This window comes from Crocodylus porosus, unplaced genomic scaffold (assembly GCF_001723895.1).
Source record: "Crocodylus porosus isolate Cpor-Errol unplaced genomic scaffold, CroPor_comp1, whole genome shotgun sequence".
Lineage (NCBI taxonomy): Eukaryota > Metazoa > Chordata > Crocodylia > Crocodylidae > Crocodylus > Crocodylus porosus.
Genome location: NW_017728949.1, coordinates 79,729,798 through 79,746,792, shown reverse-complemented (window position 1 = coordinate 79,746,792; position 16,995 = coordinate 79,729,798). Strand labels below are relative to the sequence as shown.

The 16,995-nt window shown below is 40.0% G+C and overlaps 1 protein-coding gene and 1 long non-coding RNA gene across 3 annotated transcripts in view; one reads left to right on the top strand and one right to left on the bottom strand.

The window, feature by feature from the left end:
* The first annotated feature begins 300 nt into the window (after positions 1–300).
* On the top strand, positions 301–7,776 carry LOC109322789. The gene is made up of 4 exons (XR_002104485.1): positions 301–312; positions 2,186–2,194; positions 7,522–7,618; positions 7,651–7,776. It is a non-coding gene; the product is annotated as an uncharacterized LOC109322789 (long non-coding RNA).
* The window catches only part of ARL6IP6 (ADP ribosylation factor like GTPase 6 interacting protein 6), a 19,935-nt gene continuing 8,582 nt past the window's right edge, over positions 5,643–16,995 (bottom strand). For both annotated transcript variants that reach the window (XM_019553996.1, XM_019553995.1), the window contains one exon: positions 5,643–7,093. In XM_019553996.1, coding sequence (XP_019409541.1) covers positions 7,058–7,093 — 36 coding nt within the window. In that variant the 3' untranslated portion in view covers positions 5,643–7,057. The remainder of the gene's footprint in view (positions 7,094–16,995) is intronic.

Below are 16,995 nucleotides of genomic sequence, written 5' to 3'. Positions count from 1 at the left end.
ACCTTGAGTAATGTCATTATTTCATTAGTAGTATGCAACTGTCCGTTTTATATTCATGTGCACAAAAGAAAATAAGCTACTCTTCCTAATACATATGTAAATTGCTTTGTAAAAGCATATTCTTTTTTACTTTCACTTTTCTTCATTGAAATCCTATTTTTGTAGCATCTCATTTCTAACATAGTCACAATTTTAAAAGCAAAACAAGTTACTTAGCAACACAGACTGGACAATTAAACTGGATATTATAGTTTGATGCAACTAAATATGTAGTTATATGTACTTACAGATTACTGTCCTAGAAAAACAAGAGTAGAAATTAACATGATCAAGGTTTTATATGACATAAGGTAGAAACATTGTATGAGCAAGTGAAGGAAAAACATAAATAGTTGGCCTTTTGGATAAAGAGACTTAGTACCAGATAGTCTTGCCCCCTCATCTTGAACACAAACCAAGGCAAAATCCATATGTTAAAGAAGTCCAGGACCAGACATCTCATAAGGCAACTCACACCTACGGCTGGGAGAAATTTTCCAATTTTTTTTTACAGTGAAAAATGCAATTTGGTGAAACCAAAATATTTTCCACATTCATGCTAATTTTTCTTTTTTCTGTTTAGAAAAATACTTATTCCAGAAAGTTTGATTTTGATGACTTTTTTCCTCAAACAAAAAGGGTACAAGTGTTAATGGTTTTATGGTTTTGTTTGTTTTTGTTTTTTTTGTGGAACAGAGTTGGCTCCTCTGTGGGAAAAAAAAGAGACCACTTCCCACCAGGAAAAGCTCTCCTCTCTCATGCCAGGACACATCCAGCTGTGCTGCCTACACCTCTATGCATGGTTCCAGGCCACCTTGGAGCTGTGCAGCAGGCAGGGGGAATTCTCCACAGCTGGAGCCATCTGGATTTCTCATTTCCTGGATCACTGTGCAAATTCCTAGGCAATTACATAAAATATAGCCACCTCCACCTTTTTTAATTACATCAAAGAATGGATGCAGCCACTTATTCTCAGCAAGGGAACACCCAAAGTTGTCCTTCCCCAAGAAATATGAATTTCCCTAAAGTCATCTACAAACTCAGATGCTGAGTTGGGAACATAGGAAGGGACCACAGAGAAAATATACTGCCTGCTTAGTTTGATTCTATTTAATCCAGCCAAAGATCAATCTCCTCCCTGATACCCATCAGAGTGGCAGATCAAAAAAAGCTATTTTCCTACCACAAGGCTTTTACCTGTATCTAGATTTCATCTGTTTAGAAAAGCAAATTATATAACTATATTGTGAACTGACAGCTATCAGTATTTGTGGTTTACTGACAAACTACATCAAATGGAGTGCGCTAATGGAAAAAACATCAGCAGCATGTAGCACACTGTAAATTCACCTACCTACAGCATTAGGAAAGCTTTTATTTCACTGCCATCATAGCTGCAAAATCAGTAGGCAAAAGTACCCTATATAATGACCCAGCCCATCAACTTTTCCAGACTGTTTCTCAGAATTAATGCACGTAATAAGCTTGAAATAAAATGTTATATTTTGCATAAATACATGCAAACAGATTTGAGACGAAAGCTTTTACTAAGAGACTTTCAAACAAGCTCTTTATAAATTATAAAATTATAACATCTTACGGTTGGAAGGGACTTCAAGGGTTGTCTGGTCTAACCCCTGGCCTGAATTAGAAACACAACTTCTAAATTAGTGGGGACCAACCTTTCTGACAGGTGTGCCACAAAGCAAGCCCCACACCCTTCCTAAATGCCTCTCTAATCCCTTTCCCCTACCCAAACTACTGCTCTGCTTTCTGCTCCACGCCCCATCTGCCACTGCATTCCCTTCCCCCTTCCCAGTCTGCTCTATTCCACTGGTGGCATGCCAAAGGTGGGACACCCATATTCTAAATTACTCTCGCCCAATGCTTATCTAACTTCCTCTTGAATAAAAAAACAACAAACATTTAAGGCTAACTGTTGTATAGTCTGAGTCTCTCTCACTGTTTGTAAAGAAGCAAGGCTTAAAAATTATATTAAAAAGCACATAATTGTACACCATCATAACTAAGGCATTCATATGTGTGGTCTAGTTCTCATTTCTAGAGGGAAAGAATACAAATTTCCACATAATACACAAATCGGATGTAATTATGAACAGTTAAAAACACTGCAGGATTTAAATAGAGTATTTGGGTTTATGCTACAATGTTCAGTTACCCCATAAATAGATCAAAATTAACTGGTTGGGTGGTCATATGTGACCTTATGATTTCTTGGACATTCTAGGAACCAGTCCATGTATGAATGAGCTGATTAAACATTGATCACGTTGCCAAGCAATTATAAAACACCAGTGATTTCAAATTATACCTTAATTTTTTTATTTCTTGGATGAATGCAAATGAAAAAATAATTGCACTACATATTTTATTGATACAGGCATTTCAAATAATAGCATTTCATCAAGAAAGCACTCTTACACTGCTTTCCATCTCTGAATCATTAGCATTTTCAGAAACGCAGGAAGTGGCAACAAAAGTTATGCACTTTAAAAGGTTGGAGATTTTCTTGTATTGAAACTAAAAGTAGTCCATATATAAGATTTATTTTATCCAGTTGGTTTAGTACACATTATAGTAATCAAAGCATAACTAATAATGTATATTTTTCATTACTTTATTTATAGAATATATGTATTTACTATTTCTGTACCTAGTTAATCTCCATTGTTCAATCTGCCCTTTTATATGGATGTGAATCTTGGGTGCTGACAAAGGCAAATGGAAAAACGTTGCAAGTGGTTGAAAACAAAGTGCTAAGGAAAATATTTGGTGCAATACAATAAAATAGAATATGGAAGGGAAGACTAATTAAGAGCTTGTGATCTTTACAAGAAACCTGGCATCTTGAGCAAGGTAAGAGCACAGAAAACGAAATGGGTAGGGCATACTGCAAGAACCAACAAGAAGGCATGTGAAGCAGATTCTGGAAACTAAGGTGGAGGTATCAGAACTCCAGATGGACAAAGGCAAAGATGGGGAAAATAGTAGGGGTGTGCAAAGCTTCAGTCCACGATTCAATTCAGAGAAGATTCAGCCTAATTCAGAGGCTGAATTACCAAATCCGAATCAAATCAGGAGAAGAAAAATAAAACTCTGAATCAATTCAGAAAAGATTTGGAGATTCAGAAGGCAGTCTTTCAGGGGAACAGAAACTGAGAAGAGAGAGGGGGACCGGGGAAGACTGGCATCTGTAGCTGGCCCGTAACTGTGATCTTTCCCTGAGTCCCCTTCCAATCACAGTGCTCTGGGGGAGGGACATAGAAACAGCACATAAGCCTGTCTGCAGGTTTTCTGTGCCTTTTGTGAGCTGTTTCTGCCTGAGCAGCAGCATCTGAAAAGTACTGGACTGGCTTGGCCTCCTACCTTGTAAGTCTCCTGCTACTTTCTGTTCTTGGAAAGGATTGTATATAGCTTACTAACTTGAATTCCTCTATCTATCCCTATCCAATCCATTTCTTTTCATTTATATTTGTTCTTGTTGGGTTTTTCACCCCCACATTTTTTTTTAAAAAGCAGTGTTTTCCCTGGCAGTGAAACCTCTACACCTATTCTCCTTGAAAGTTGGCAGGCCTTATGCCCTCAAAATGGGCTACCATCCCTGTTTTCAAATCTGCCTTAACACATACATGACACAAGTTCAGCTTTCAGCAGTCTGAGGTGCCATTTCCCAGAAACCCCTGTAACCCTCTCCTTGAAATGTGCCCAGCTTCATGCCCTCAGAAGGGGCTACCATCTCTGCAATTTTTATCTAAATCAGCCAATAAATTACTAAGTTATATTTCAGTGACTCCCCATAGTCTATGGCCAAATCTTCTGAAGCTGATTCAGCCAGATCAGCTCGGGACAGTGATCCAAATCTCCAAATTGAATCACAGTCCTTTGAATCAGTCAAATCTGAATCAAATACTTCCCTATTCGCACAGACCTAGAAAACAGCATAAAAACTGATCTGAAAGGGATAGACAAAGATGCTATAAGGTAAGAGATTGTGCAAGACAGGAGGAAATGGAAGGCTGTAGTTAAGGTGTCTGTAGGGGAGAGCCTGTTAATTTCCACTAAGCTCTCCACGTCACTGGTTAAAAGAAATCAGCTAAAGATTTTTTCTCCCCTCATAAATCTGTGAATCTATTACTTCAAATAAAAGTAAGTTCTGGTTACAGCTACTAAAAAAAGGACAGAAGCATATAGAATTTTGATACGCATTGTTCTGAAAATGGATGCTAAAGCCATATCAGTTACTTTGATATGTAGGTCACAGACTACAAACGGGATGACAAAGGTCTTGTATGTAGTTTTAAAAATAATATTGTGTTAGGCAATGTCCCCATCTTAATTACAGAAGCAGTCTCATCACAATGCTATAGAGACTGAAGATTTCTAAAGTGTCAAAACTCACACCAGACATCAGGTCAGATCTGGACAGCAGGGGCTCTTCCTGGACAAAATCTGTGGGACTGTGTTCAGGCAATAGTATGGATCCAGGGACATGCAGCTGCATGGAGCTACACTGGGGCCTATTGGACTGAGTGCATGTTGCAGCACAGAGCTTTAGTTATGCAGAGGCATGGAGCTGTGAGAATGTGGCTGCCGTCACATTCGGGCAGCAGTGCAGAGCTAGAGCAGGGGCAGGGGCCTGTAGTGGCACTGACATATACTGTGGGCATCTGCATACCCCCAGATCAGTACAGCTGCTTGGCCAGGGCTCTGCACTACACACTTCTGGTGTCCTTGCTATCATATGGACCTAGCACTGCCAAGCAGCCAGAGTTCTGTGCTGCCACCCAAATGACCCCAGCTATGTGTTACTGAGTAGAGCTCTAGCCAGTCTGCAGTGCACGTGCATACAACATTGCAGGGCCAGGGCCAGGGCACAGACTACCAATGAGCTAGATAGAATGGGTCCAAAGAGCAGATCTGGCTTGCAGACCATGCTTGACACCCTTCTTGAGGGAATAAATAAAAATCCATCAGCTGCTTCCCATCCATATTATTTCTAGGCAATTATTTATTAGCTGAGCTGTTATTGTATCTGAGAGACTACGCATCCTTTTATCTTGGATATATCTTCTGGTCTTTTTATGTGTAGAAATGGATGAGTCTCTCCATGGAAATTAGACCTCACTTCAATATTGCTATAGAAGATTACCAAGAGCAAAATGAAAATTAAAAGACACCTTAATACAGTTTAGCTTAATTCACGTCTAAAGTAAATTAAACTCATTAAACCAACTTTAATTCTGAATTAGACTATCCATAGAAATAGAAATATAATGAAATTGAACTAATCCGCTTTAAAATTCAATCCACTGAGGGGAAAAAACCCCATCAAATTCTTTACTCCATTGTACCCATGAAACCCTACTCACTGCAGGTGCAATAGGGTGCTGTAGATAGCACAGAGCAGAATTTGATTCCAAATGTATCATTTTTGAAAATCACTACAGACCTGAGTAATTCAAAAACAAATATCTCATCACAGAGGTGTGCAAAGAGTGAGAATTCTTAGTAGTTTAGTTTGTCAGTATACATGAAAAGCTACTTGCAAACATTATCAGCACTATAAAATAAGAACACCAATACAAATTTTAAAGAATTTATTATCAGCAAATGCTTGGACCCAAAGCTGTAAAAACAAAACAAAAATCAAACCCGTATGTACATATGTAGGTTTATACAAAAGAACAATTCTATAAATACTCTTTTTATATAACAGGCACACCTTTATACATAAATATGTTGCTCTGGTATTTTGTTTTTAGAGTGTAGTCAGCTGTAAAAGTATTTGCTTAGATTCGATCAAGCTGAACTGCAGATCTGTACATGCTGCAGAACGTTAATTTTCAAACTATACAAATTCACTTTCAAATGAGATTTCAATCTCGTTCTTAGTATTTTAAGAACAGGATATAACCAATATTCATTCAACAAAAACAACCATATGTCATGTTAAGTATGTACAGACAGATGACATTCTAACAGTGCAACAACTGCTAGGCTCCTGATCCTTTTAAAAAGCACAGAAAAATTACTGTAAAAAATCTTGCTTTTACATATATTACAAATAAGCATGAGTCATAAAAATAATTATTTCATTTAAAATATGAGCATCCTATTGTAGATGTCAGAAATATCAAAATTTTATATAATGTATAAAGAGCTAAAGCAATATTCTGTCAAATTTATTGGCACAAAATGGAAAGTTTCCATACATTCGTAAGATAATTTTTTAATCTTTGCATACACTGCAATTGCAGCACATTACATTCTTCCCAGCTAACCACACTATCACATAGTTTATATAAAGATTTAGGGTCATTTATATATATGTAAATATATAGAAAAAGATAAAGTAGTTTATAAAGTCTAATATATTTTAATGTTTTTAAATGCAATAAAATGTTCAAGTAACAATTTCCCTGCAATGCTAGAACCTAAACAGTACTGTGGTAATACTGGAAAAGCAGACAGAAATGTCAAAGGTCAGCCTGGCTTTCACTGCCTGTGCCATACAGACAGCAAAAAGAACATTAACAGGTTTTATAATTAACACTGTGCACTTTAAAATAGGACACTATGCATGTCCTTTATATTGTTACTATGTTTCGTGTAGTACATTCATGTTAGTACATTAAAGAAACATTATTCTAAAGTATAAAAAGTGTCATCATAGGGATTTAAAATATTTTTTCAATTTGTGAATCTATCTTAATATTTACATTTTGTCTGTAAGCATTGGGCAGTTTTCCACCTTTCTACTGTGACTGACCAGGGTATCCTTTTATGCCTAAAGATTTCTCTCTGGACAATACTGTGAGGCATTTCTATTCAACAACTGAAAGGTCGTTCCACAGCGCTACTGAAACATAACTTAGAGGATTTGAAGTAGATCCATGTGCATCCTAAAGAATGTGTTTAAAGTCTGAATCAGTGATGGATTCAAATTAGGCACCACACCACAGTAAGAGCTGCCATGATGCCATTCAGGATTGCCATGCTATAACCAATGTGAAAAGAATGCCCCGTCAGCCGCCTAGAGAGAAAAGCAGAAGTCAATTAATACAGATGAGTGGGGAAAAAACCCCTAGAACAAAACAAAAAAACCATATGCTACATGCAAAAAAACACCTCCAAGAAGTTTTACTAAGGAATTTTAATGCCTTGTTCTAAAAGCAAGAATTGCTTATAATTATTAAGAGGCACCTAGATTTATGATTCAAGACAGAGGTGACTTCAAACAACCTTGACCTTAATTTGTTGGCCTTGTTGCGACTGGGACAGTAAAAAGTTGGATTACATTTAACTGAATTAATGAATTGCTGGCCACATTCACAAAGCTTCACAAACAGGGTTTTTGTCCCCACTATCCAAATTATAAAGGATTGAACGGGAATGAAGTTTTTAAAAGCAGTCATTTTTCAGTTCCCTGCCCGTTAGGAGGAGGAAAACAAGGACAACTAGGAAATGTGAAATCTTCCTAGGATTTCTAGAAGCATCAGCAGGTTAAGGATTCATGAACACTGGTGTTGGCCTCAGTCTCAAATAAATCCCAAATAAAGTTCAATTAAAGAGAAGATAGCTACTAGTCAGGTTTTTGACAAAACCAAAAATAGTGTTATTAATTTCATCCTCACCATTTCCAACAGTGGCAGCATGCTGTTTGTTACAGAACTATTTATTTTGCAGTCAGGACCATGCCCTGACCTGGTTTGTTCCCCCCTCAGGTTTTTGTTTGACCCCTGGATATCCAGGGGTCTAATTTTGTTCCCCTGCTGCAAATCTGCAGTGGGGGAACATTTTTTTATTCCTGCACATGCCTCTTGCAGCATCTCAAAGGGGTTTGAGATGCTGAAAGAGACACATGCAGGCTCATCTGGACACCCCCTATGTGGCCTGTGGGCCCAAATAATTGCCCACCCCTCCATTAGATCCAACTGCACCTTTACCTGCACATGTGGAGGAGCCCTAAGGTGCCACCCTACCTACCCCCTACCACCTGCCTGATTAAATATTAAATGTTCCAAGTGGGATGATGGTCTCTATCCAATTCCTGAGGGTTTCTGCAAGCTACCACAGTAACCACCCTGATTTGTGAAAAAGACTGAACAGACTGACCTACTTTCACATCTTTACTAACTGAAAGGATACATTTCAGTGTAGAAGCATACCATCAGGGCAGTTTGGAGTGGTATCCTGCGTGTCATACCCTGACTATGAACAAGTAAACAAGCCTGTCAACCGAGTACCATGCATCAAATTTACTTTAAAAAAAAGAAAGTTGTCCTATTCATACTGATAAGAGGAAATAACCACCTGAACAAAGGAATTATTTAGGAAAGTACAGATTTCTGTTCAAGAATTTCAGAAATTTAAAAAATAAAAATATATTTTATCAATGCTCCCTTAAATAACCTGAAATGACAACTAGAAAATATAAATTTATAACTTATGTCATGGCAGGGGTTGACAACTTTTTAGAGTGGTAGACTGTGTACTTATGACACAGCTACTGCCATTAACTGCCAATCCTAGAGCTTGGTCACCGAGCCCCTACTGCTCTGATCCCCTCTGCTTACTGGATTCCACCAAAAGCCACAGTAAGTGGCAGATTCAGCAGCAAGGACACAGAACACCTAAGTGGCTGCCTTAATGTACCACTTTTAAACTGCAACCCCTGCCCAACTGAGCCCTCTAGGTTTTCTTTAAGGTTATTGGAGTCATTTTATCTTTCACTTGCACCTAGACTGCTACAAAAAAGCTACAAAAGCACTTCAATTTTAGTTTCTAAGGCAAACATATTTATTTTATTACACAAAATTTGCATGGCTTTAATTCACTTTATGGATATGGAGCTTCCAAACACTGCCTGTTTGAAACACCTAAAGACTAATGCATGGTTAACAATTTAATATTGAATTCAGAGAAGACATCAGATTCTTGCCCAAAGCTGATGAATCAGTAAGAAAGGTCACGTTAATTTCCTTCTCCTTGGGAAAAGGTCAGAAATTCCTCAAACATTAGTGAAAGAGTAAATCCATTTAATTTAGAAAAAAACTGAGATAGCTGCAGTATCCAGTGGAATAGGTGAATTAAAGGGTTAAATAATTAGATTTCAGTCAGTAATTAGAAAGAAATCCTTACTAAACATTCTCTAACCTATCAAAGGAAGGATCTATTTGGGGCGATATCTTTTATTGAACAAATGGCACGGTTGGAATAAAAGTTAGACAAGCAAGACATTCTTTATTAGGTGACCTGATGACCCAGTTGCTACATCAGGTCACCTGTTGAAGACCGTCTTGCATTCAAAAACTTATATAATGTTATTCCAACCATTAAGCTGGACCAAGAAAGATATCAACCTAAATAAATCCTTGCCTCTCACACAATTCCTGGACCACTGCAGCTACAATATCACTAATACTACCCTAACCTGTAGAACAAGAAACTTTGCCAAAAATCAAATATAAAATATGGTTCGGTAGTATCTGTTTTACATTTAGAAGCATTACAACTTTTACAGTTTCAAAAGTGAATCAAGCAAAGCACACACTATAAAAGTAGTGCCACTGTAAGTCAGAGAGGAAAAATGCTACCGAACTTCAGTGCAAATGAATGGGAGACTCGATGGTTATCCCACTATAAAAGGTTCCAACTGTTAGAATAAAATAAGTCTTCCAAGCATAACTCATCTTCACGCACACATTCTGAGAGAGACTCAATGAATAGCAGATGCACCCTGGAATTACTCAGGGTAGAAAACAACTCACCATGAATGACAAAGAAAACAGAAGTTAGCAGACGCTCCGGTTGTCTCCACTGGCTATTGAAATGCCTCATATTTTAGATACATTCTAGTCACATACCACAAAGCTGAATCTTACATGGGTCCAGTGAAATAAATCCTAGCAGACCTCCCCTTTTATAGAAACTTGGTCCAAATGGGAAAAAGGACAGCTTTTCCAGACAGTCCCTTAAGTCTGCTTAGGTCCTAATAAAGTTTTGTAGCCCTATGCATCAGTGAGTGGTCGCTCAGAAGGGAGGTCAGTAAGAATGGGGAGGTCATACTGAAAGACAAGTTGGAAAAAAATGACGTGTGTGTGAGAGAGAGAGAGAGAGAGAGAGATGCACTCGGGGGGAGGAAGAAACCCTATCTGCTGCATGGCACCACAGTCTTTGACCCACCATGCTAAGTGCCAATGATATTAAAACACTGAAGTGCGAATACTCGATAGCTTGGTGGTACTGGTACAAGGAACTTCCTTGCAGTGACTTAACTGGCCCACAACTGAAGTGAGCCACCATAAAATATGCAGCCTGAAACAGATGGAATAAGAAAGCCCGTATTCAAAAGCAGCAGGCCCAACTGCTGCTGCTTTTGCATAGTTCCCTCTCTGCCTTTAACTAATTTTCATGTCAGTAGTAGAGACAAATGGAAAGGATTCAAAGTATACTGAGACAAGTGATTTGGGAAAGGTGTAACAGTTGCATTCTCACCTCCCTCAAGTTTTCAGATAGTCAAGGTAATGTATTAGGCTGCCTCTCTCCCCTCTGGAAGAGGATGACTAGGCACTGAAGAGCTACTTATCTGAGAAAGATGTTCAATGCTTAGATCCTCACATTACTTCTCTACCAGGAACAGCATAAAACAATGTGTCAATCCTGTGGTTGGTGCTCTACTCTTCACATTGCCCATATGGTGACTGAAGTACAACAGGATGTGAAGAGCTAAATCATTATTAAGACTGTAAATGGCAAATGACACCTTGAGCCACATAAATGTAAGCAACTCAGAGTACTCCAAACCTTGCCTATTAAATGTAATTGGGACAGTGCTTGCTTCCTCAGGCAATTAAAATAGCAAGCAATTACAAAACATTTTCACACTTAAGCCAGGGGAGAAAAAATATATATACACATCTGGTTTACAGTTAGAAGCATTACAACTTGTACAGTTCCAAAAATGAATGAAGTGAAGCACAAACCATAAAAGCAGTGCCGCTAAGTCAACAGAGAGTCAACGTATGTACGCATGTATGGCAAACATACTTTAGCAAGTTGAGTCAGATGCTATGCCATTTCTACTGTGTAGAAAGCAATGCATTATTATTGCAGAACAGTGCCAGACTCAAGCAGGTGTACAGATAACACTTGGCACTGTCAAACTGATTTAATTTCCCATGTCACACTATATGGATTGCCAATCTGGTGTGTGCGCTTGATTAAAATAGGAAAATATGAATAAAAGCCCTGGGTAATACCAACTCAAAATTTCCTGCTATCCCTATTAAAAGACATACATAACTGAATGTAGAAGTCATAGATATTTAATTCAAAATCTAATGGAGATATTAAAAGTCTTTTTAGAAACCAAAACTTACTTGAATAATTGAGAAGTGTTTATCATCTCAAACTGATTACTTAAAAATAAGCTTTTTATTTACTTACTATTCCATTTTATAAGCAACTTGCAATTTAAACAGAAAGCTAGTTCAGGAGGCTGCAGAACGCATCACCAACAGCTGTAACACGAAACTCTTTTCAGTCATAAAAATCATTATGCAGGACCATATTTTCCCTTGTATGATCTAATAGTGGCTGCAGGTATCCATTTCTCACTAGTCACCTGTACTGAAGTTACTGCTGATTTTTTCTCTTTCTTCATTTGCAGGACAAAATGAGTTTACAATCTCTTTAAACTGGCAATTTTACATTATGCTATTTACAGACAAATGGTAGGATACATTTTTTTCAAAGAAGGCCTTAGTGATTTACAGCCTGTGTCTATCCCCATGATACAATTTGTCAAATAAAAGGTACCACACAGAATGTGTGCCTCTCAGTGATTTAGGCATATAAGTCCCACTTCCCATGCTATTTAGAAGCCTGAAGCTGGTAAACATTAAAAATTTACCAATAATTTGATCAATAACTTTCCCATTTACTACACTTACAAGAACAACCACTATGAATTCGAAAGGGAAATCTGAAAACCATATTAAGCATGGCTCCCCCCCCGCAACCCCTATCTAGACAAGGAGGATAAAATACCTAACCCACCCTTCTTTAAGCTTTTACATTCTAAGACACAAAACTCAAAAGTAAATTTCTCTCACTTATTTCTGTCAACTCCATCAATTCTCCAGCCTTCATCTCATCTTCCTTTTAACTTCAAATGCTTCCAGTTTTCAGGCTCAGATAAAATTACAGCCCAAAGATTATGTTTGAAATCTTTTTTCTAAGTATTTTATATTTGCTAAAATGCTTCAGTATCAGAAGGTCAAAGCAGGAAACATGAACAAGTTACCTTTAGGAAAACTCCAGTCTTCCAAAATCTGCTGCATGAATATAAACCAGTGCCATCCCAATTCAAAGGAAGGACAAATATTTACAAAAGCAGACACAGAATCATAGAAAATTAGGGTTGGAGACCTCAGGAGGTCATCTTGTCCAATCCCCATACTCGAAGCAGGACCAGGCCCAACTAGATCATCCCAGCTAGGGTGTTAAGCCATGCCCTAAAAGCCTCCAAGGATGAAGATTCTACCACCTCTCTAGGTAACCTGTTTCAGTGCTTCACTATCATCTTAGTGAGAAAGTTTTTCCTAATATCCAACCTAAGCCTCCCTTGCTGCAACATGAGACCATTGTTCCTTGTTCTGTCATCTACAAACACTCATAACAGTCTAGCTCCATCCTCTTTGGAACCACCTTTCAGGTAGTTCAAGGCTTTTATCAAATCACCTCTCAGTCTTTTCTTCTGCAGACTAAGTAAACTCAGTTCCCTCAGCCTCTCCTCAAAAGCCATGTGCCCCAGCCCCCTCACCATTTTCACTGCCCTCCACTGGACTGTCTCCCACTTGTGGGGAGGGGGGGCAAACTGAACACAGTACTCCAGATATGGCCTCATCAGTGCAGAATAGAGGGGAATATTTACTTCCCTCAATCAGCTGGCAATGCACCTACTAATGCAGCCCAGTATGCCGTTAGCCTTCTTGACAACAAGGGCACACTGCCGACTTATATCCATCTTATTGTCCACTGTAACCCCAAGGTCCAGACTCTGCATGAGGACAATGTTTGGGGCTCCACCTCCCCTTATACTCTTTTCACATGCCAACTGGTTCACTGTAGCAGTGATACCCTTCAGGGCTTTATCCTCCAGCCCTTGCAGACAACTAAGTCCTGAGGTGCAACTCCAGGTGAGCTCCCACAAACAGCAGTGCCGACAACTCCGATCTGTGACTCTACTTGATGGAAAGCCAAAATCAAAGACTTCAAATCAAATTATGCTCTAGCTCACAGTGTGACCATAAACTAATGACCAACCCAGTCCTTCTGGTCCTTTAAATAAACTTTAAAAACTTAATCCAACCTCACCTCAGTGTGGGTCCCAGTTGCCAAGTTCAGTGTATCCACCCAGCAATATCACTACTAACAATTAGGGTTCACCCCTCCAAGAAAGGTAAGTCTATAGACCTTACTCATGTGTCCCAGAATAAAGCTAATTCTTTTCTCCTCTACATGTTGTGGGCATTGTGCAACAAGGGTCAAGTGCTCCTCTCCCCACCCCACCCCACCCCAGAGTGCCTCCTAGGCTTCACCTTCTTTACTGCTTACCCGTGTTCCAGGCTCCAGTGAGCACCTAGGGCGAGGCTCCTTTCCTCTTTCGCAAAGCTGCCATCTGGTGTCACATCCCCAATGCCATGCAGCATGGGGTTGTGCTCCACGCCTCCTGCACTGCTGGCTTCCTTCCCAGTACTGGACTTCGTTATACTGGCCTAAGTGGAACAAGCAGGAACTGACGAATCACGGCTGCCGCCGCTCCTACCACTTTTCTGCTGCCACTGCAGCCAATGCTGCTCCTACAGGTATAGGGGGAAGACCGCTAGCTCCTGTTAGGTTTCCACTCGGATTCCCCATGCTGCCTGAAGTCTTTTAGAGGTTTTCTTCCCTGGCTCATTTTCAGTTGGAACTTCCTGCTCCCACTATAATATATACATACTGTTTATACATTATATATATGCCAAAATAGCAATTTTGTAGATTTCACGAAATCCAGGATTACCCATGCAAGTGGGAAATGCCCATGAAATCCATGGGGGGAAAACAGAGACGTACTAAAAATAAAATACGGGCTTCCCAGAGCACCTCACCCCTCGCTGCTGATTGGCTACCTGTCATGGCATCCCACCCCTTCCCACCAATTAACAACAAGAGGCAGGGCCACATGACAGGCAGCCCTTGCAGCCAATCGGTGGTGAGGGATGGGGCCACTGGACCCTTCAACTAATTAGGTGAAGGGGAAGCGTGGTGGCTACCAGGCTCTGCTTGTGAAATTGGTGGGTAGCCGCCCCAAATTCAGTAGGTCCCTAGTCATATAATCTTACAGAAATGGTGTACAAGCAAGTTATCAAGAAATGACTTCCTCCCGGAGAGAGACACAGACTGTTTAGATGACAATCAATCTGAGCTTCTGTAGTTATTTCTTAATTTATTCTTTAGTTTTTGAAACAATTTCATCAACTTTGGTTTAATATTATCTGGATTATAACCTATGCTTTTCTAAAAATGTTTAAGAAATCCTGATCAACTTGTTCTTCTCAGTCAAAAATTTCCCCAGACATAAATAGATCATCAAAATATCTCTTCTGACCACTACTAACAGTCTCAATAAAACATGTGGCTCCAGCATCTTGACAGTTTTAAGAGCTTTGCTCTGGTCATTCTGTTCGTATGCTTTCATCTTTAGTTTCACTGATGTCTTAAATCATATTTCAGCCCAGCCTCAAAGCTCTTGTGTATGATGTATGGAAAATAGAAGTGAAAAAAGGTAAAATAACTTTAAAATATTTTTCTTTCTACTTTTACTTCTTACTTCTAGACTTCAAAGCTCTAATAATTGAGCTTTTAAGTACTATTAAAGCATGCATTAGTTCTTTGCTTTTTAAATACTGGTCTTTTGACTGAAGGGATTTTTCTAGAACACTGACCCACTATTTCCTTGCAACATCAAAATGCATTGTTAAATTAGTATTACAATGATCACAAAATGGAGATGGTAAAATTTAATTTATTTTTTATAGGTTAGTCATAAATCCAAGAAATTAAAGACTGTGCAAAAGAAATAAGTGGACTACCCAATTCTAAGGGGAAAAAGGCTTGTTTTATTTTTTTTCCATTTTGCCATGCTTTTTGTATTGAATTTCCTCTCAGCTTTTTAATTCAATATATTTCATGCTATTCTTATCCCAATGCTTTTATGCTAGCAGCTACAATTCCTCATAATGATAGTATTAACTACAGAACAACTAGCTCCAAGAAGCAAAAGCCTCTGCTAATTTCAACCAGCTCATATGTTAGCAGCCAACCTGTGACACCTTGATTCTGTTTTTTCCAAAGATAACAAGTGCCCATAGATTCAACCCATTTCATTCTGAGCAATGGATGCTCTGGACCTGTGAAAACAGGACTCTATGAATCTCAGTTAGGCACTTAAAGACAGAGACATAGGGGGTAAAAAAGAAAGTACCGGGTAACATGGGGCCTCTGCAGGACACACTAGGAAATCTGGTCTGCGCACCAGACAGCAAAGCTAACCGATTTAACAATTTCTTTGCCTCCATTTTTCTGAGCAGGGACCCAGTCACTCCCCACCCCACCCTACCGGGACCCCCGTAGGACCCAGGGGAGGCACATCCAGGGCTAGGGTCAGTGAGGACCTAGTCAGGGAACTTCTGGAGGGACTGGACGTATTTAAATCATCAGGTCCTGATTATCTCCACCCCAGACTGCTGAAGGAATTAGCAGAGGTCATTGTGGGACCCCTGGCACAGCTTTACAACCACTCATGATGCTCTGGCATGCTGCCAGAGGCCTGGAAAAGGGCCAATGTGGTTCCCATTTTCAAAAAAGGGAGGAAGGAGGACCCAGGAAACTATAGGCCAGTCAGTCTTACCTCGGTCTTGAGGCTTTTTGAGAGTTATCCTGGTGCATGTCCGCGAGGGGCCAGCAGGAGAGCTTATGCTTAGGGGCAACCAATACAGGTTCATTAGAGGCAATTAGAGGCATCAGACCAACCTGGTGGCCTTCTATGACCAGGTCACAAAATCCTTAGACGCAGGGGTAGCAGCGGATGTAGTCTTTTTGGACTTTAGGAAGGCCTTTGACACAGTCTCTCACCCCATTCTCATTAGAACACTAAGGGACTGTGGCATCGACACCTACACAGTCAAATAGGTCACTAGTTGGCTGGAAGGCTGCACCCAGAGAGTGGTGGTGGACAGGTCATTTTTGATCTGGAGGGATGTGGGCAGTGGGGTTCTGTGGGGCTTAGTCCTCAGGTCTGCACTGTTCAACATCTTAATCAGCAACTTAGATGAGGGTGTAAAAAGCACCCTGTTCAAATTCGCAGATGACACCAAGATGTGGGGGGAAGTGGGCATGCTAGAAAGGAAGAATAGGCTGCAATCAGACCTAGACAGGTTACAGGGGTGGGTGGATAAGAACAGGATGGGTTTCAACACTGACAAGTGCAAGGTACTGCACCTGGGGAGGAAGAACCAGCACCATACCTACAGGCTGGGGAACTCCCTTCTTGTCAGTGCAGAGGCAGAAAAGGATCTTGGAGTCATTATTGATGCCAAAATGAACATGGGCCGACAGTGTGGGGAAGCGGTCAGTAGAGCTAACTATACCTTGTCTTGCATCCACAGATGCATCTCAAGCAGTTCCAAGGAGGTGATCCTCCCCCTCTATGCAACACTGGTCAGGCTGCAGCTGGAGTACCGTATCCAGTTCTGGGTGCCGCATTTCAAGGGGAGATGTGAACAACATGGAGAGGGTCCAGAGGAGGGCCACCTGCATGATCACTAGTCAGCAGGGCAGGCCCTACAAGGAGCGGTTAAGGGACCTGAACCTGTTCAGCGTCCACAA